Source organism: Musca autumnalis, unplaced genomic scaffold (genome assembly GCF_047663935.1).
Source record: "Musca autumnalis isolate F117 unplaced genomic scaffold, ASM4766393v1 scaffold_1, whole genome shotgun sequence".
In the NCBI taxonomy this organism is placed as follows: Eukaryota; Metazoa; Arthropoda; class Insecta; order Diptera; family Muscidae; genus Musca; species Musca autumnalis.
Genome location: NW_027411644.1, coordinates 64,953,663 through 64,975,988, shown reverse-complemented (window position 1 = coordinate 64,975,988; position 22,326 = coordinate 64,953,663). Strand labels below are relative to the sequence as shown.

Genomic DNA, 22,326 nt, shown 5'->3' with positions numbered 1-22,326 from the left:
TAAGTTCTACCGATAGCAACAGTGTTGTCAACTTTTATTTGAAATTTTCATTCATAATTTTGTGTTTTAATTTTACCGATGACTCCTGCAGCGTCAGGGAATTTCTCGCATCATTTTAAAATTTTTTGCAGCATGTTTTCCTTTTCGGCACCTATATATTTTATTTTTTTTGCATAGGCAAGTCTACATTTCCAGGAATAATGGCCCGAAAGTGCTGCCGCTATCAACTAAAATGACTTATGAGCACTTTATCTTGCGAATTGATTATCCGATTTGGCCGAAATATTGTACATCGGAAATTTTCTTCCAAGCGTACATTAAGTTCCACGTAGGTCTACATGGGACAAATTCTTTGGGTATCTTCCTCACAAAAGTTCAAATATTCGCTTAAGTGCATCGCAGGTATTATTTCTGATACTGATTACAACGACGGTTTCGCTGTTAGGTATGCAGCTTATCAGACATATTTTAAAATGAGTTGCTTGTCCTTAAGTTTTTTTGTGGTTTTCAGTCACTTCTCAATAAGTTTGTACCCGCAAATTTTATTTAGAATGGAAGACAAGATTTTTGTTATGAGAGATGTTGTCCATTCTTGGATGTTCGTGGTCTAATAAGCGACGGTTAGAACTCAGTTCAGCAAACCCTTTTCATCAATCTAAACCAATGTCGTGCTTTGGTATTGTTAAAGTTACGAAGTTTTTCGGCAATTCACACACACACGACCCGAACGCAACGAAAGAGCACACAAATGTTTTGATTTGTTTTTGTTTTGCAGCATGCATGCATACAACGTTACTAACACACTTTCAAAAGTTGCAAATATTGAGAATTTTTTGTGCCCTCTTCTTGGTCGGCTATGATCTAAACCCAAATTGAATATAGATAAACTCAATGAATTGCCGTATACTTACCAAGCAAAGTAAAAAGTTATTGATTCAACCGCGAGAAAGGGCCCCTTGAAATTAACCTATGGTCTTACCTTACCAATGCCATTGCGAAAATTTACCTCTTACCGAGATTTAGTTTAATTGAATGAAGTTGATAGGAGTGATGTGCTTTAAAAGTCCAAGTAGAATTTTGATCCTAGCAATTATTAGGCTCAGTACGATGGTTCACCTTAACATACTTACTTAGCCGGCTATAACAGAACGTTTGTCCTTGTAGCACCACTTCAACTGACACCAAGCTTTGTGGTGGTGTTTTGCTTCATTTGAGATTTCCAATGAAGTTTTGACCCACAATTTCTGCATCCTCAGTTTCGTATTCAAACGAAATTTGATCTAGATCACCTTCACTCATTCTCCTCACAACATGATCTATCCAGCGCAATGCATATTATACGTTTGACCATGAATCAGCTTATTCAAATCCACTCGATTTCAACTGTCAATTCCATTGCTCAAACGTCTAACGAAATCCAATCGATTTCAGATGAGTTTTAATTTGACGTATACACAAAGGAATTGACAGATGAAATCGAGTGGATTTCGTAAATGTAAACCAAGCATATAGCTCATAAAGTTTTGCAGTTCATACGATGCCGGATTTATTTGACGGATTTATTAAATCCGGTTATATTTTAATGTACTTTTACTTTAATAGTCCCTGTGGTTTAGAGTTTCTCTTGGGATTGTTCGAAAGATTGAGATAGCTGAAAGAAAGATACTAAGGCAGTGTGTGGGAATAAAAATTGTCAGAACCCTACAAAACGATACTCGAATTGTCACCTAAGCCTCCATAATACATATTTACATATTAAAAACAATAAAGATTATTGAAAGCCTATTGTACTCCTAGCTGCTGCTGTCGAAGTCTTGCTTTGGGAACAAGAAATATCTGTCAATATAAATGTGTTTCGTCAGATTCTTTAAAACGCCGTTATAAGAGATTTTTGGAGAGAATTTGGATTTTTTTCTATACCCTCGAACTTCTCTATAACGTAGCTGCTGGGTCCGGAGAATTGATTCGTTAAAAAGAAAGCATTTTGTTTGATAAATTATAAAACGATATTTTTTTAGATAATTATTCGATATAGAAAAGTTCAACAATACTTCTAAGGTGGTTATCCATCGCAAAATCTGGGATAATAGGTTTTTCTGGTTACCCTAAAATTTGTAACAATTTGTACCAATTGTTGCTGGAAGTAGTCTGCTAACACAAAAGCCCAGCAAAAGAGAACGATTCGAGAGAGACATTTTGTACAGTTCTTTTACTGAGAGTTTGCAAATTCTTGCTGGACAAATTTCTTCTAGCAAGCACTTGCAACTCTTCAACTTCCTGCAAACAATAAATCGGCTATTTTTAATTATTCGGTGATATATGTATGTTTGTGCAAATTGAAAACCATTTTATTGTGGAAATATGCAAGTGAATTGTTTTGTTTTCTTTGGAGAACCAAGTTGCAAAATTGGAAATGTATTTTCTTTTCTGGTCCTCTTCTTTTTTATTTTTAATAAAATACAAAATTTTTGCTAGTTTGGTTCCTTTAATGGCAGACTAATTGTTCTGTTTTGGCAAATCAGCTGACTGCTTGCTGATTTTTGCAGATGTTTGTTTACTTTTTACATTTGTCTTGCAAAAGAGCATAAAAACTCCTTACTCTCCGAGAAAGTTCTTGCTGGGAAAATAACCAGACAGACCTAATATTTCAGTTAGGGTTCGAACTCTTGACATTTAAGTGTGAGGATGCAATCTTGCAAATATTTGTATAATTCCCCCCATAATATAGAAACGTGCATATAATAAAATGAAAAATAATTTTCACAAATTCAAAACTCCCATCTCTGTTCACTACAAAATTCCGTTGACAGAGCGCCAGAGCAGACAGACAGCATCATCTCACATCTCATAAAAACAAAAAATAAAATCAAAGAGAATTTTTGCAACTGTTCTTCTTGTAGTTGTTGTTGTTATTACATTTCATACAATAGTAAACGAAGGGGTATGGGCAAATAGGCAAACAAATAAACGACGATGAACGGACGGACAGACAGACAAACTAAATTACAGCAGACAGACAGACAAACAGGCTGAACAAAAAAGAGATGTAAAACACAATCAATATCCTTTTTAATATGCCACAGGGACTACCACTAACAGGCAAAACTCCAAGTAGTGGTGGTGGTAGTTTAAAAGCTATTGTTGTAGTTGTTTTGGAATTCGATGCTACGAGGAGGGGTGGTAGAAGGAAGATGTATAGATTTGGGGGGTTAGAAGACTACATGTACAGATAATATAAGAGAAGTAACTGTAACTGTGGAAAATAAACGAAATAAAAGTACTAGGTACTTGGTTTGTGGTGGGGGAAGGGGATTGAAGATGATGATAACCATCTTCTGGGGGTTTTTGTATTTTGGTAGAATGGGAACTTTATAAAATGAGAACATATTTCATGAATAACATAAAAGAAATAAATGCAAAAACAACAAAAACATTGAAACAGTGCAAAAACCACTCACACCCACACTCCCCAACGCACATTCATTCATCCCTTCGCCACCATTCACAGTGAATAACAATTTACCCCCGAAAAATGATGATGTATAACAAAGGGAGTGGCAGAAGATAAAAAGTACAAAAATTACATCTCCAAAAAAATAAAACAACGAAAACAAACATAAAAACTAAAAAACAATTTTCAATGAAATGAAATGGATTTTTTGGTGGGCGAGAGATGGAGATGGTGTGAAAGGGGCGTAAGGTGGAATATACTTTTTTAAAATTTAACTTTAGGTGATGATACATCTTTGGGTTTGAGGAAGCTTTGCTATTATTTAAGGAACATTTTGGAATTGAAATGGGATGTGAAGAAAGGAAATCAATTACAATACGGTGAGGATTCTGGGAATTTATGTCAAGTACTTAAAGTTAGGGAAAACTCGTTTTATGCTACAAAATCAAAGAAATTTGTATTTTTCATAACTTTAAATGAAGTAAATAAAATTAAAAATTTTACATTTTAAAACCAAAAATTAAAATATTTATATTTTTTGTAATATTTTATATTTATAAATCCAGTACGATATAAACGTACTATAAGTTAGATATTTTATAAACGTACTATAAGTTAGATATTTTACAAAAGAAGGTATAAAAAGCTTATGACTTTTGAGGCATACTTTTAGGATGTTACTAAAATGCAAGCCTTTCTCATATACATTCTGGCCCTGTTTCACTTTGTCGAATGAAAATGATTGCGAACGAAAAACACCTAAACTTTAGTTTTCATGGCAATATTGACTTTGTGTTTGCTTTAAAACACGAGTTTAGGTTTTTTTCTTTCGTTTTCATTTTCGTTCGACATAGTGAAACAGGCTGTAAGAGTACATATCTCCTGCTTAAAGGTACATGGGTATATTCTACTTTGGCAAGGAGTCGAATACGTTTAACGCTTAACTAGACTTGCCTTATATCTTCAACTAAGTTAAATTTTTTATAGCGGCCAATTCAGGACATTCTTTCGAAATACTTAAGTTTTGACGACTTGAAATGTATAATTTGAAGAATTATTATGCCGAATTTTCCAATCCACAAATCCGAAAATATTTTCACTGCTGAGACAACCATTTTTGAAACATCTTCCTAAGATATGGTATGGATTTAGAGTGAAGGAATTGATGTCCGTCATAATTAGTTCTGAATTAATATACTGCGTTATATGAAAGGAAAAAGACTTTCTAAATTGTCGATATAGCGATAAAGGCTTTTCATGGTGAGGGAAGTCAGGGTAATATCTTATTTCTTTAATTCTAATTAAAAAATATGTATATATTTTCGAAAACATCCCATTTGCATCCATCCATCTTGGAACGGCGGTATTACATTAGCTCTATTCCTTTACGTTCAAGAATCTTCAAGTTTTACCACTTTTTACTCGAAAAATTTTCCTTTACTTCAGACACAATACAATTCATATGGGAGCATTTTACCGGTTTTACCATTTTCAGAAGTAAAGGAACAGACGAATTAAAACTCCACCTATTGAAGCAATATATGAAATCTTTATATAGCACAGGCATAAACCACAAACATTTACTGCTGATACTTAGAGGTAGTTTACACTATCTATCAATGTCATATAAAACGAAATAAAAACATTCCATATCTACCCACGGAGGCAATGTGGAGACGTAATTTTATTATATTTTTGCTGGGGTGGACGCACAGAATAAATTGCGTAAGGAAAATCTCCAATATTCCACATATTAGTGAATATTTAACGATGGAAAATTTCATGTCATATGACATTTACATATAGTGTAAAGTACCCCTTAACAATATCGTCCTAAAAGTATACACCGGATATCCAAAAATAACCTTCAAGTAAAGTTGGCAGTATTTCCATAGACTAATGAACATACAGACGACGGATCACTCAATTTTTCCGCGGTCAAGTCACTCAAACCCGAAAACTCGAAAAAGTTCGAAGACGATTTTTGGAGAAAATTGCAATATTTTCTTGGATATTTTTATCTGAGGATATAGTTCCCATCAACAGCTAACCCTATGTAGCCTTTTGTCAGAACAAAATATTTGTTAAGTTGTATTTTTTGGCATTTTATATTGGGTTTCTTAGTTACCACACTCAATTCGAACATACTCGGTGAGATCATTCCGACGTCTATGTCTTCATTAGTCTATGCTTCTGGTATATTTGAAAGGAGAATTGAGAAATCACTAAAATTTAAGGCAGCGATTTTTCACAAGTAAATAATTAATATTTTGATAATTTTGTTCTAAAACTCGGCAACAGATTTTTGCCAATTACTTACGAGAAAAACTTGAAATTGAAATTTATTAATGTTTTTTTTTAACTTGATAATAATATTTACCAACGATGATGACTCAAACTTTCAAAGTCTTTCATTTTTTTTCATTCATTGACTTGACGCTCAAAATTTAAGGCGACGATTTTTTCTGCAATGAAATATTTAAAATTTTATTCATGCTAAGTTCTTAAAGTGATCAGTATCTATTTATATGTATGAACATAGTGACTATGCTCCAAAAATGGAAATAATTTCTTCAAGTGAGCGGCTATTGATGTGAAGGTGCTAAATATGAATGCGATTTTGGCAAAAGCTTCCGGCAAGAGTTCAAAATGGCAAGGAATCTTTATTTATATATATAATTATTTGCTAATGAGTGACTCACTGAATGACTGATCATCAATAAGCAAAATCTTTCTGCTGGAATCTTAAATTTCTTAAGGGGATCACTGTTGGTGCTAGGTAAAGATTTAAGAAAATTCATATGGGAAGAGTAGGACAAATTCCCAAAGAAATCTATATCTATAAAATTCTTTGGAGGTCAGTGACTCACTAAGTGAGTGATCGTCAATGTGGAAACAAAAAACTGATGTGGCTAGAATCATTAATTTCTTAAGGGGTATGGGATGGCTTCTGGGAAATTCGCCTAGGGTAAATCTATATCTATAAAATTCTTTGGCGATGAGTGACTCAATGCCTGACAGATAATCAACGACAATTAATACATATATATTCGCCATACTACTACGTCGTACTTTCAAAAACTAATTTCTATAAATGCATGGTAGAACAAAGAAGATAACAGCAATACCCAGCTGACTGAACTGGGCTGTAATGTTATTGAAAAAATTCCTACGACATTTTAAGCGACCGCAAACATTTTTGCAAAAATTCTATTTTCTGCGAGAAATTATCCATTTAGTGAAATGATATGGATACTTTCAAATTGAAAATGTAAAGAATTTTCATTCATGTTTTCAAAATTATTCAATCAAATGTGAAAAAATATTAGTTTTTTTTAATTCCAATAATTTATAGACATTTCCAATAATTTATAAACATTACTTTGTTTACATTTTCCGGTGACACTAACATTACAAACAAAAAACAAATTTATATGTGGTTGTTGTTGTGTTGTATTTGTTGTTTCTTTACCTTCTTTGTTCTACCATGCTATAAATATTTGAATTATTCGCATCCTGGCAGGCAAAGTTCCTTAAAATGTTGTTTTTATAGTTATGAACAATATTTTATAATTCGTTCTACACTACTGTCTGTCTAGTTGTATAAATCAATATATTATTCACTGAGAATTTTAGACTAATGGTGAGTTTCACCATAGACTAATGAAGATATAGACGAAGGAACTAAATTTTTGTCCGGTCAAATCACTCATACCCGAAAACTCAAGAAAGTTCGAAGACGATTTTTGGGGAAAATTACAATATTTTCTTAGATATTTTTTTATGTGTCTTTTGCCAGAACAAAATATTTATTAAATTGTATTTTTTGGCATTTTATATTGAGTAGAATGGTCATCAAACTCAATTCGAACATACTCGGTGAGAACATTTCGTTGTCTATGATTTCACTTTGACAATTCGAATCCAAGTTTGTTCGAATTACAACCAATTGGTTTAAAATATTTTTGTTTTCAATCAAACAAAAATTTCTACGATAATCGGTCCTTTGTGGGATTTCGAACGAATTTGTTTCGAATCGTCTTATAGAAACAGGCCATAGATATTTTTAAATATAAGGGCAAGCCTATAACTCTGCGTCTTGCGTGTGCGTTCAAAAATACAAAAACAAAATACATGTATTTCAACACGCAGACGCAACACACAGAGTTATAGGTTTTGCCCTAAAAAAGATTATACCTCAACGTCAATTGGAGGCAGACCTATCGATGTCTAAATTATTAGGAAAATTTACGAAGGGACAAAATTTATTTTTAAGTTTTTGCCTTTTTAGGGGCGAAGGCCATTATTTGTGAGATTTTAATAAATTTAGTTAATCGAGCTCTATGACCTAAGGAGATTACATTGAAAAATTGATATCTAGCGAAGTCCAAAAGACACATCAACCGCTATGCGACGATCGTTTCGTTAGCTGGTTAGGCTAACATCCTCAGGCATATTAGATGTTGTTGTTGCTAGACAATTTTCGCCATTTGGAGCTCCTATTTATACATCCAAGATTGCAAATTTGCATTTGTGAATTTCAAATTGAAGCTTTTTTTATTTCCAAAGACGACTCATTTGTCCCCATTCTATTCCAGAAATCAATTTTTCAATATTACATTCATATTTGTTGTAAGGTAAATCAGCTTAATATCAATTTTGTTGTTTTTAAACTTTAAAAAACAACAATTTTTTTAAGTGGGATGCAGTTGACATACATTTAATTTCGGGAAAGGCAGAGAAGACTAGTTTCGTCCAACGCCACTTGGACCCATCAGTTCTCTTTGTTGTTTTTTAAGGTTTAAAAACAACAAAGTTGAGATTAAGCTGAATTTCTTTACAAGAATAACGTAGTACACATTTCAACAAAACTGTTAATGTGAATCTAAAAAAGGAACAACATTTATTTACAATAAAACAGGGTGTTAAAAATAAATATAATGCGAGCCATACAGAACAGAAAAATTAGAGTAAACTTTCAGGGGCTTTTATATAATTTTTTAATTATTACACTGTTGAGGCAAAACCTGCTGCCTCACACTATGTTATTTCGATTTGTATAGTAGGCAAAAAATTTGGCAAAAATATGTAGGCTTAGCTTTTCTAACGTATTTGTCGAAGGAGATGAGTAACTTGTAGGAATACTTTTTATAACATTTTTCTATTTTAACAATGTTTTTCTAAAATTTTACTGAAATTCAAACATACGGAATGGAAACGTCAAAGTATACATATGGGAGTTTTGCCGATTTTTTCCTTAATTCATTCCTGGATTCTCTTCCTAGAAATTGTAGATTTTATTATTAGTATTTAGTAGATTGCGAAAAGTTTGTCAGAATTTTCTACAAAAATATAGACATAAAAATCCAAAGAATGTTTTGAGAAATTATTCATACAAAATTATTATTATTCTGCTGGACATTACAAAATCTACAATTTGTCGGTCATAACAATTCATGATTGTAAGATTGGCCGAGAAAAATATTCTTCAAAAAAAGTAATTCTTTTAAAAGTCAAGGATTAAGAATTTTCTCCAAAAAATAATTTTTAAAAAATTTAAAGCATTGTTCCAGAACTAAAAAGTTTTTAAAATTTTTACCATTTTACCCGAAAGAGCGTTCCCGTACACAAAAAAGTTGTAAAATGTTCACTTCTCTTTAAACAAAAATGGCGCTGAATGACGCTTTCTTTAAAAACTTTTTACTCGAAGAATTTGAGCGTGTAAAAAATAGTAAAGTTGTTGCCGGCGTCTGATTGGCTTATACGCTGACTTTGACATTTGTTCCAGTTTTTTGACGTATTATCCATTTTTCCGTTCCCGAACTATTTCAAACAACTTTTATGTGAGAATAGTTTTTTTACAGTTCTCTCTTGTACGAGTTTTACTATTAAAAAGTACGGGAACGAAGCTTAAGATTTATTGCCCCAATAGTCCTTGCAATAAACAAAAAGCTTAGTTATTTCTAGGAGCTACTCCATATATTTCATTTATAAATTACTGTTTTCTCTTTGCAATGCCTTGAAGTCTGCTGATTCCTATAAAAAGTTGCTACTTCTATGCATATAATAAAAAAAACTTCCCCTATCCAGTTTTCCTGATTTTCTGAAGAGCGTTTCTTATTTCAAACTACAGAAAAAGCAATTTCAGCAAAAAAAACTCACAATTTGTCTGTTATCTCATTTGACACATTAACTAAAGATTTCAATTGTGAAAACAATATGAAATTGGGTGTAGTATACTTTAAGGAGTCCATTGCATATATATTTCCTTTGATACATTTAGCTTAGTTTGTGCTATTCTATAACTACTTTGAGGAAATTTGTCCGTATGTTGGCGAAAAAAATAAGGTACAGTTGGATCTTCATATTACCAAACCCCAACATTAGTAATAAACTCTCGGTTCCTTGAATCATTTCCCTGTGCTTTTTAACTCGGATAACTTTTAAAAATCCGTTCCTATTTTTACAAATTTACTATAGTCTAATGTTTATATTATGGCTTTTTTGGGTTTACCTTCTTTACGAGGATTTATTTTACGTATACGCAATGAAATTGACATTTGATACCCATTGGGTTTATTACATCCGCTTATATGTGAACGTACTATTAGACCTATTCTTTAGATGTTATGTTGGTAACTATAAAACAACCTTTGAATTCAAATTTTTTATTTTTACCGTCGTTATTTTGTCGGTAACATCATAATTCGCAATTAGCTATACTTAATTCATTGTCCTGTGCATTTTTATCCCGATAAATCTAAAACCCGGATAACTTAAAAAAATACCGACCCCTTTAAATTACAAATGTAGTCGCTAAAAGCTACCGCTTCGTAATAGTATTGAAAACGATCCTAAAGGCTTAAATTAAAATTTATTCTCTTTTGCTTTTCCCATTTTCTGTCGGTACAACAACACAAGTTACAGAACTCTGCTACTGAAATTTTGAAATAACATTGAAGTGATTCATTCAGGGAAGAAAAATTAAAGTATACTTCTAGGAGCCATGCAAATTATTCATTCATTTCCTGTTTCTCTATTCAATCGTATTTTTCGGTTAGAAAATGTCATACCAGAGATGACAATTGGCACTTATTTCCCTATCTTAAAGTTCGCTTCCTTTTTTTCTCATCATTTTTGCCATTTTGCTATGGGAGTGTGGCGCGGAGTATACTTTTATTAGTTTCTTTTATTATTTTGCTTCGCAATTAGAAAATTTCTTTAATACGTTCTTCTATTACATTAGGTGTGTTAACTCATTTTGCATCTTGTAAAGAAGATAACTGTCAAAAGGGAGATCTATAGAAATAAAACAATGGAGTATACTTTTAGGAGCTATTACAACTGTTCAAATAATACATTCCCGGTTTCTCTATTCCATGATATTTTCAACGGATAGAAGATGTCATAAAGAGATGACAATTTACACTTTTTTCTCGCGTATTGTGTTTAAATTAAAAAGATTCTTAATTAATTTTATCATTCTTGCTATTGTTAGTCCTCTCTCGCTCTCTCTCCCTTTTGTGTGACATTTTTTGTGTGTGCATAATTTATAAGCTTGTTTCAAATAGTTTCCGTTTTGTTTCCGATTTCATTTTCACGGCGTTCTCAGTAGAAAAAAAAACGAAAAACGGCAAAATAAAATTGCTCTGTAAGACGAACGAAGTGACGACGTTAACGTTGACAGAGGTGGCGGCGGCGCACAGTGGCGATGACGTTTCTTGTGATTATATATTGTTCTCTCTTACTATAGTATACAATAAAATATACCGTTACGTTTGTTATTGTTGCTGCTGCTGCTGTGGTTATTATGTGTATATGGAGAGTATGGCGCAAACGGCCCGAAACAGAGTGGAGAGTGTAAAATAAGGATATGTATGGATGTGTGTATGTATATGTGTGTGCCAATTTGAAAGAGTGTGTGTGTGTATTGTTAGTGTCAAAGTATCCATCTCTTTTTAACACTCTCAAGAAGAAAGAACGAAGCATCCTTTTTGGGAGTATTCGATAACAACAACAACAAAAGCAACAATAACACTTTATGGATATTGCGCGATTGTTGTTGTTATTGGTATTTTGCAATAACCTTTTTCAAATGCTAGCTAGGCTAGGCACCGCGATTTCTAGTACAAGAAATTGGGCTGGGATGAGGAAGAAGAATTAGCAAAGGCGATGAGAGAAAATAAGGATGTAGTAAAAATCCAAATCAGCAACGAATGTTTGGTGTTAAGCTTTTTACAATGTTTGTGTGTGAGTGTTGGTTAGTGAGTTTGTGTGTGTGTGTGTGTGTGTTTCGATGAGGCTTTTGAAAGAGCACCACCACACAGCGCGCAGAGGCTTGTATTAAGCATGGAAAATTGATTTTTCCTGCTTATTGCCGTATACCGGAAATTTTTCAATAATCTCCACTTGATTTTTCTCCAAAGAGGTGGTATTTTTTTTTTTCATTTCTTTTCTTTTGCAGCCACACACACAAAATGTTCCATTTAAGGCATTTTAAAGTTTATTTTTTAAGGTGTTGCCTTTAAAGTTGTTGGTTCCTTGTTATCAGATTTTTTTCATTCTCCCCAAAATTGTTGTTTAAAACAATCAACAATGTTAATGCCCCGGCCCAGCAGTAAAATATTTAAATAAAACATACTGCTGTGACAGGACAATATCATTGGCAATCATTTGTCTGGCAGTTGGTTCGTTCGGCTGCAAAATTTGTTTGTTGTCCCAACATAAAGGAAATAATCCATTGCTTTCCTTTAATGATGACTGGTGTTGCTGTTTTCCTTTTTTGTTAAAACAATTCCTTGTAAATTATTTTATTTTATTCGGTCCTTTTTTGCTTTTTTCTTCTTGTATGAAATTTGAAGAGGAAACGCTCTGTATGAGAATAGAGAGAAATTGCACGTACGAAATCCAAATGGTAACTGAATGGCCGACCATTAAAAGTGTGTCGTGCGAGGGTAGATTCTGTCGTAGATTTCAAACCACCATCATCATCATTGACGACGCCGCCGCCGTCGTCGCCGTCGTCGTCTTCTTCATCATCATGACAAAAGAACTGAGCTGCAACGTTACAACACCATAGTCCTAACAGCCCCTAACGCCTGGCCATATTGCTAGCCAGTCAGTCATCCAGCCGAGTAACCATCCCAAATCAGGGGAGAAAATAAATCTCACATTCAACAACCACCACACCACCACCACCGCCAACCACCTTTTTTCATATCCTCATGCAATTCAAGCCAACTGGGCAAAATCTGCAACTCTCTGTGTTTGGCTCTCGGAGTAACGGAAAAGCAATTTAGCGCACAATTTCCAATGGAATTAAATAGTGGTGGAAAAATGAGCCAACCAACCGCCTTAGATGGGGAAAATAGAAAAACAGAGCTGAAACGAAATATTTTACAACAGTCCAAAAGCCAATAATTTAAAAACATTATTTTTTATATATTTTTAAATTTTTTAAAAATAAAAATATGAATTTTACGAATATTTGTCTATAAAACTGTGATAATTTACCCCGTAATTGTTATACACAAATCTCTATTACAAACCCTCTAATAGTACATGACAAACCCCTAAATCTCTTGTTACATATGTAAATCAGCACTCTCTCTCTCTGTTGGACGTGCATTTTGCACCCTCTATTCCATTGATTTAATTTCCAGTATACCACCAAAAACATTCAAATGTTGGAGAGTAAAAAACAAATTTTCTCTGAGTTGTGAATACCTCCAGCCAGGGTTGGGAATTAGAATTAGACAAATTAATTTGCGATAAAAAAAATGCAATGAAAAATGGAAATTAATGGACTTTGCATAGACAAATGACACATAGACGTCGGATCAGTCAATTTTTCCGCGGTCAAGTCACTCAAACCCGAAAACTCAAAAAAGATTCTTGGGGAAAATTGCAATACTTTCTTGGATATTTTTATCTGAGGATATAGTTCCCATCAAAAACTATCCTTATATAGTCTTTTGCCAGAACAAAATATTTGTTAAGTTGTATTTTTTGGCATTTTATATTGAGTTTCTTATTTACCACACTCAATTCGAACATTGTCGGTGAGAGAGTTCCGACGTCTATGTTTCATTAGTCTATGGATTTTGCTTATTAATAAAATTCTAAACCCCAAAAGTATTATTCTTAGGAATCCTCCAGACTAAGAAAACACTGATGAAATCTTCCTTTGTATAATTAAAAGTCATAATAAAGCAGAAAAGAAAACAAAATAAAGGAAAGACACAAAAAATAAAGAAGAATAAAAAAATATATATTTTAATTTTTTCGTCTGATATAAAGACTCATAAATGACTCACTAAATACTCATAAACGATTATAAACATGACTCAAAAAATACTCGAAAAAGAGTCACAAATTAATCAGCAAATCACTAATAAATAATTAAAATACGACTCGAAAAAGACTTTACACAACATCAGAAAATGGGCAAAAATGACTGAAAACTAATGCAGAGCAAGACTCATTTGTGATTTGTTTAGAAGAGTCGCCTGAGGTTACGTTTTCCTCCCGACAAAAGAGTCATTTATAACACTGTGCAACATTTTTAAGGTGATCTTGTGCAAACAATTCGAACTCAGGATTTTTTGAAAGTACAGACCCAAACGACAAGAAACCCTAGTTTGGTTTTGTTGTGTCAGATCCAGCTCGGATTTTATGGCCCCATCTAAACATGGTTAAATATTGAGTTTTTAAAGGGCTTTATCTCTCAAACCAATGCGAATCATCTGACCTCTGAAGCAAATTTGTAGATAAGGACAAGAATAAAATATTTGGAAAAATAATAAACTCGAAAAACTACATTTATTGCCTCAAATTTCAAAATATATGCAAAAAATACACTATTTTTATACATTTCGCACCGTGTCTCCAAAACCGTTAATTTTTTCTAAATATTTTCTTTTGGAAAAATATACCCTGGAATGTTATACACAACTCTTCAGAACATGTCATTGTTGTAAAATGCCTCTATGCCGTTGTTTTCAGTACATTTTTCAAAGACGATTTAATAAAAATGTCAATAATGTAGTGAAATCCGAAATGCGAGAAACAACTGTTGATGTGGACTGTGTTTGAAATACGTGTTGTAAAAGATATGATGAAAAATACCGCTTAAACAACAGGAAATAAGCATTTTAGAGTTTCAGAATGTTCTAAAGAATTGTTGAGAACTTTATTTGGAAGATTTTTGCAAAAGGTTACTTGGTTCAACTCCCAATAGTTTAGCCGATACTGCCCAGAATTTCAATAATTTTGTAAATTTTCTATATTTTATAGATTTTGATGCCCTAGATGGAGTTTTTCTTATCAAAAGATAAGTTCTACTAGTTTAGGGCTACAATATTGCTAAAGACAGCAAGGCCAAATTCCTATTCGTTTCTGAGATAAAGGCCTGATACATGCAAAAAAGTGTAGATTTAGCCCGGTTTAGATGAGGCCATAAAATCCGAACTGGATCTGACAGGACAAAACCCTACTAGGGTTTTTATAGTCTAAATATGTACTTTCAAAAAATGCTTACGAGAAGTTGTTTGCATTTTCAGTGTTGCATAGTGTTATCAGAAAATGAGCTCATATTCCAGCTTTTTAATCGTGCAGTAGGATCAAAAAATACTCGAATTTGATTAAAAATGTCAAAAAATTCTGTTTTCTTTAAAAAATAACCCATTCGATAGCTTTATAACTGTTACAATAATAATAATTTTGAAATTTTAAAAGGTTTTTTATGGACCTATATACAGAAGTCCCCTTAGAACGAGTTTCTACAGATAGAAGAACCCTTAAAAGGATAGAGGACCCCTTAAAGGAGCTTCTGTAGATAGAATACCCCTCAAAAGGAGCTTTTGTAGATAGATGACCCCTTAAAGGAGCTTCTATAAACATAAGACCCCTTAAAGGGAGCTTCTGTTGCTAGAAGATCCCTTAAAAGGAACTTCTATATATAGAAGACCCTTAAAAGGGGCTTCTGTATATACAATACCCCTTAAAGGGGCTTCTGTAGATAGAAGACCCCTTAAAAAAGCTTCTGTAAATATAATATCCCTAAAAGAAGCTTCTGTAGATAGAAGATCGCTTAAAAGGAGCTTCTGTAGATAGAAGATCCCTTAAAGGGAGCTTCTATAGATAGAAGATCCCTTAAAGGGAACTTCTATAGATAGAAGACCCCTTAAAAAGGGCTTCTATATATAGAAGACCGCTTAAAAGGGGCTTCTATAGATAAAAGACCCCTTAAAAGGGGCTTCTAAGATAAAAGCCCCCTTAAAAGGTGCTTCTGTAGACAGAAGACCCCTTAAAATGAGCTTCTATAAATAAAAGACCCCTTAAAAGGGGCTCCTATAGATAGAAGGTCCCTTAAAAGGTGCTTCTGTAAACAGAAGGCTCTTTAATAGGTGCTTCTGTACACAGAAGGCCCCTTAAAAGGTGCTTTGTAGACAGAAGGCTCTTTAAAAGGTGCTTCTGTACACAGAAGGCCCCTTAAAAGGTGCTTTGTAGACAGAAGACCCATTAAAAGGGACTTCTATAGATAGAAGAACCTTAAAAGGGGCTTCTATAGATAGAGGGCCCCTTAAAACTAGCTTCTATAGATATAAGATCCCTTAAAAGGCGCTTCTTTAGATAGAAGACCCCTTAAAAAGAGGCTTCTTTAGATAGAAGACCCGTTAAAACGGGCTTCTATAGATAGAAGACCGTTTAAAATGTGATTCTATGGATAAAAAAGGGGCTTTTATGGATAAAAGACCCCTTAAATGGATAGATACTTTTCCGCAACAGGGTCGAAAATTTTCAAAAAATTTGCTGTAAGGAATTCTGTCTAATTCAGGGGAAACCAAATTTTAGAACAAAATGGAGTCGTTACAGGCCATTTTACAATCTTATATCTTAGAAATAATGGAAAAATATCCATCAAAGAATTCAATGCGATTTTAGGCAAAGGACCTCAGATGATTATTACGAGGTGTAACAAATAGAATGGAAAATTGGCAGGGCATTTTTTTTCTTTCTTTCCAAAAGATGGTCTCTAAACATGGAAAAAATATCTTTAAAAATCAAAGATTTGTGAGTCCTATCAAGAGGTTTCTGTGCAAAACATTTCTGAAAAAATACTATTATTTTAGGAAGTTGAATCTTAAAGAATATTTACGGAAAAATCAGGGGTTCTATTTGCCTATACAAAAGTTCACCGGAGATGACTTTTCCTATACAAAAGTTCAACGGAGATGACTTTTCCTATACAAAAGTTCACCGGAGATGACCTTTCCTATACAAAAGTTCACCGGAGATGACTTTTCCTATACAAAAGTTCACCGGAGATGACTTTTCCTATACAAAAGTTCAACGGAGATGACTTTTCCTATACAAAAGTTCACCGTAGATGACCTTTCCTATACAAAAGTTCACCGCAGATGACTTTTCCTATAGAAAATTTCACCGGAGATGACTTTTCCTATACAAAAATTCACCGGAGATGACTTTTCCTATACAAAAGTTATATTCGTTTACTGAGTCAATCCTCTTCAAACGTCAACCTCACCCACTGTCTACTAGTGATTTGGTGTCCTCTGTTCGCGCAAACGACGCTCTGACGACCGATCATGTTCGGTATACCCCTAACTCGCTGCATGGAAGAAATACCTGCTGCACTACTAAAATATCTGTAAGAGCGGACGCTCGTGGTTAGACGCTGTGTAGCTTCCTTTTGCTCACAAGCAAAGAAAAAATCCAGAAAAATGTTATCACCAAAACATGAACATGAGTTCACAGGCACATGGCAAATCCTCCCTCAACAGTGGCAAGCTCGACGTATGTATCTGGGACGGAGCACTTCATGTTTAGACAGTGTTTCAGAAATGTTGGCTTTAGTTAGAGCCAATCTTTTTATGGGCACGATACCAATGAAAAGGAGTAATTTTCATAGGTCCAACCTGTGCACATCGTAATATTTCTCTTGATCTTCAATAAAGCTTAGGTAACTTCTTCGGGTACCACCCTCTATCTGTTCAAAGTACATTTAGGTCCAGCACCTTCTGTTATTATTTTTTGTCATAGGCTGAGGCTATTTGCTGACAGCTAACTTGTTTGGGCTTTGATTGAATATTTCCAATAAATCCACGGCCATAGAGAGAATATTCTTAAAAATACCCGATCTAGTGGTCAGGCGGGCTTTGAAAATATTAAAAAAAAATAACGAATTGGTGGTGACAAAAAATATTATAAAAAAGCTACGATTTGTTGATCTGATGACCGTATAAAAATATTCGTAATTAACGCACTATTATAGCCTACAACAACAACTAATTTTTTAATTTGGCTAAAGTAAATTTCCAAGCGCTCCGAACTTTAATGATATTTTGACTTTCCATGGGTCCTATTTTAAGATTTTTACCCAGATTTTCGTTATTGTTGGTCACCAAAAATATTTTTGGTTGGTTTTTTTTTTAAACACGAGTTGGTAAAGAATTTGTCGTGTGCAGTTTTTTTACAGTTACAGTTTTTTTTTGCTATACGCAGTTTATTGCTATATTTTCTTAAAAGCAGTTATTCAAAACCGTAAAAAATTAACATTTTATTAATTTTTTTAATTAAAATTTCTTAAAAAAATTATAATTCTTCTTAAAAATGTTATTGAAAAAATAAAAACTCTAAAAATACAATTCTCCAAAAACATTAAAAAATTAAAATTATTATTAAATTTTTTTCTTAGAAAAATTAAAAATTCTTCCTAAAAATTTAAAATATTTTTTAAAAAATCAAAATTCTTGAAAAAAATAAAATTCTTAAAACAGTTCTTAAAAAAATTGTATTAATTTTCAAATAAATAAATCAAAATTCTTCTTAAAAAGTGTTTTTGAAAAAATCAAAATTCTTGAAAAAATTTAACAAATTTATTAAAAAGTCTTCTTAAAAGAAAAAAAATTCTTCCTAAAAAATTAAAAATTCTTTTCAAATCCCCAAATATTGCAATATATTAAAAATATACCTTATTTTTTTTTTCTAAAAATCCACATCTAATCGTCTTTATAATCCTTCAAAACATAAATAATGTGTTGAAAAATATTTTTTCTTAAACAAAAAAATAAAATTCTTATAAATTCACGATTCAAAAATCCTGAGTTTTCCTATACCATCAAAAAATTTTATTTAAAAAATATTCTTTTAATAAATCGCTGTTAATTAAGCTATTCTTATTTTTTGATGAAAAATAATTTTACATTTGTTTTACTACTTCCCAGCCCTGGTCTTAAACGTTTCTCTACTCAACTCAGTTTTCTCTCTGTCACTATCCCATGCTGCTCACTTCCTTTTGTTATACATTTGCAAATTTTCGTTTTGTTTGGGGGTGGGGTGGTTTCTGTGCATGTATTTGTGTGGTGGTTGTCTATTGAATATGGATGGCAAAATATTTTGCCATTTTTTGCTTCTTCTTCTTCTTCTTTTCGTTCGTTCTTCTGATAGTTTGCGTTCGCTATTTCATTTTGTCAATGAAATGAAATTTTATCTTTTCTTTTGTTCCTAATAATATTAGAAACAATTTTGGAAATTTTATTCAATGCATTTGCCACCAACCCCCTTTAGGCAATGACGCGGCGGCTCTTCCTTCCACCCTCTCTGTAATGGAGATTCTATTTCATTATTTTGCAAATATGTTTTATATTCCGACATTCATACATACGCACATTCTCAGTATGTAATGTGAATGTAAGCCTTCCTTGTAAGCCATGTAGTGTCGGGATTTTCTTCCTTTTGTTTTTGTTGCAGAGAGACGACCAAACAATTAACAAGGAAGGCATGAAACGATAATAAAATTATTTTCTAAACATAAAGCTAGCTGTACAAGAAGCAAACAATTTTTCAATTATGTATCCACCACCCTGTATTCTGGGGTGTTCATTTAGCCAAGCGGAGTTAGCAGGGAAGAAGATGCAGCAGATGAGTGATTAGGACGTTTTGGGATTGTGTTATGATGCCACCAGATATGTCAGTTGCTGCGTAAAACAAAAGCCAGCCAATGAAAAAATGTGAAATGTGAAAAAAGGACGACTTTAATGTAACCCAATTTTCTTTGTTTAAGAATAGAAAGGGGGCATTTTGTTTCTATTTTTACATCTGCAGACCCAGATCCAGATGTTCGCTAAAACAAAAGGGACAATGGCACAAACGGTGACAACAGATTTGAAGAGGATTTTTTCAAATGTAACCGAAATATGGAACAAATTGTAGTACTTTATTTAAATGAAAACTGAGGTCCTAAATTTTTATAGACAAAATGAGACCTCATTTCTGCGAATTTTTTTCTTCGAATTTTTTTCTATAGAAAAAAATGAGAACCAAGGTTCTTCGAATTTTTTTCTATAGAAAAAAATGAGAACCAAGGTTCTCCGAATTTTTTTTCTATAGAAAAAAGTGAGAAATAAGTTTCTCCGATTTTTTTCTACAGAAAAAAATGAGAACTAAGGTTCTCCGAATTTTTTCTATACGAAAAAAATTTCTCAAAACTAAGGTTCTGAGAATTTTTTGAGAAATTGGAACTGAGGTTCTGTGAATTTTTTTCTATAGAAAAAAGTCAAGCACCTGAGAATTGTTTTCATTAAAAAAATGAGAAAATTATGTTCTCAAAATTAAAATTCTAAATAAAATAAAACCGGCGAATGTCATGTTGTAACAGCATCACAGCTTCATCACACAGGTCCAACAACAAAAAATAAATGGCAACATTAATGAAAACATAATAAATCATCATGTCCTTAATAAATTGATTTTTCTCCCCTCCTCAAAATCTTGGCATCCGAGCCATCCAGCCCAGCCAGGCAATGATGGTTGCTTGTGCCACCCCTCCAGGACAAAACTAAAATCACAACTAAAGGACATATGAGGCAAATATACACAAGCACATAAACATATTCTGACAAGTAATTCTAAAAAAAAGAAATAAATCTCTTCATCTAAGCAAAGGCCGGGAGAAGGATGGGAAATACAAACACACCACACCGGCATAGCCAGGCCCCTTCCCTTACCAATAACCATGTAAATAAAATCGGACATGTTGTAAAAGAAGATGCATTGTCATTTCCTTACTATAAAAGCAATACCTCCAAAATGAAAGAAGGAGGAGATTCTGATGCTGATGAGAACCAACAACTGTGACAGCCGGTGTGTAATGTATATCGCCCGAATTCAACGTTCTGTAAACAAGCCATGGTAGACAAAATATTGGCAACAAAAATTCGTGTACCACCAGAAATCACTTTAATTGTGCAGAATTTTCAATTTTCCATCATCATTATTATGCCGGATGGGTGACAGGGATTTACAATGATGATGGAGAAAAAGAATAAGGAGGAGGAAGAGCACATTGAAACAGGAAGTGGGTTTGTTTTTACAACCTCCCAACGAAGAAAATGTACAAACAACTACAAATGGCAGCATTAAAAGCATGCCACAGCATGAAACCTATAACCTCTGTAACATTTCCTCAACATTTCAGCTGCCGCTTGGCATATTGATGTTGATGGCAATGACATGGAGGTTGGGCGCCAAATAACATCTTAGCCATAAGTATGTCGTCTTCTTTAAAAAAGAAATGGCATCGTATTGGATTTTATGCTTTCATACTCTTCGTTGCCATCCATCGCCAATAATTATGTTTTAATATTAGGACATGTCAAGCGCAACATTTAATGCCTTAATCTTTAATGAAGAAGGAATTTTTGCCCCAAAAACCAAAAAAGTTTTTAGTTTAGTTTTCAGGATAGTGAAAGGTTAAAGAGAAAATAGAAGGGATATTGATTCCAAACACAAAAATTCTGAGAACCATAATTCTCAAAAAAAAAAAAATTCGGAGAACCTTGGTTCTCATTTTTTTTTCTATAGAAAAAATTCGGAGAAACTTGGTTCTCATTTTTTTCTATTGAAAAAAATTCGGAGAACATTGGTTCTCATTTTTTTCTATTGAAAAAAATTCGGAGAACATTAGTTCTCATTTTTTTCTATAGAAAAAAAATTCGGAGAACCTTGGTTCTCATTGTTTTCTATAGAAAAAAATTCGGAGAGCCTTGGTTGTCATTTTTTTCTGTAGAAAAAATTCGGAGAACCTCGGTTCTCATTTTTTTCTATAGAAAAAAAATCGGAGCACCTTAGTTCTCATTTTTTTTTCTATAGAAAAAATGCGAAGTATGTCAATACTGTTCCACATTTGCCCCACTGTCATTCATATATGTAAATCATAGATCAATTTTCCTCTTCTTGTCATACCCTTAAAACTGAAACAATTTTATAGGCACATTAAATTCTAAGACCTAAACCCCACCCACTCACTATTCCCCCCAAATTATGACAATAAGCGGAAACACAATTTTTTTATGCATATTGTATATCATTTGTCCTGCCTGTATATCACATGGAGCACTGAGACCCCCCTCAAGCATAACCATTAAAATTATTTTGCAACCGTGCCGGAAAGTAGGCAAACAATTTTGTTGTAGAAATTATCTAATGAATTGTTAATAACAAAAAAAAAAAAAAAACAAATCCCAAATCCCACTGAATATAAAAAAATTTTTCTTTCACCACTTCACTGCTGATGTCATACACAAATTAATTTGGGAAACATAAACTGGACAAAAGTGTAGCGAACGAGCGCGACAGTTTGTCGACCCAAAAACAAAATTAGCAAATTGTCCTATGAAGCATCCTTATAAGTGTGTATGAAATGCCCAATGCAGTGGAGGATATTGTTTGTTATTTTCCTGTTTTAATTGTTTTGGTAATTTTTGTTGGTTGATTAAGTTAATTGAATTACGAGAAAATATGGTGGAAAGGTCTAATTAAAGCAATAAGAAACTGCCTAAAATTATGCTACA

At 33.1% G+C, this 22,326-nt stretch overlaps 2 protein-coding genes across 6 annotated transcripts in view; one reads left to right on the top strand and one right to left on the bottom strand.

Annotated features, from left to right (window-relative positions):
• The window catches only part of LOC141390389 (uncharacterized), a 73,496-nt gene extending 52,987 nt beyond the window's left edge, over positions 1 to 20,509 (bottom strand). Inside the window, exon 1 of the mRNA XM_073963300.1 lies at positions 20,482 to 20,509. Within this exon, the coding sequence (XP_073819401.1) occupies positions 20,482 to 20,509 (28 nt within the window). The remainder of the gene's footprint in view (positions 1 to 20,481) is intronic.
• The window catches only part of msi (RNA-binding protein musashi), a 576,326-nt gene that overhangs the window by 517,918 nt on the left and 36,082 nt on the right, over positions 1 to 22,326 (top strand). The window lies entirely within an intron of this gene.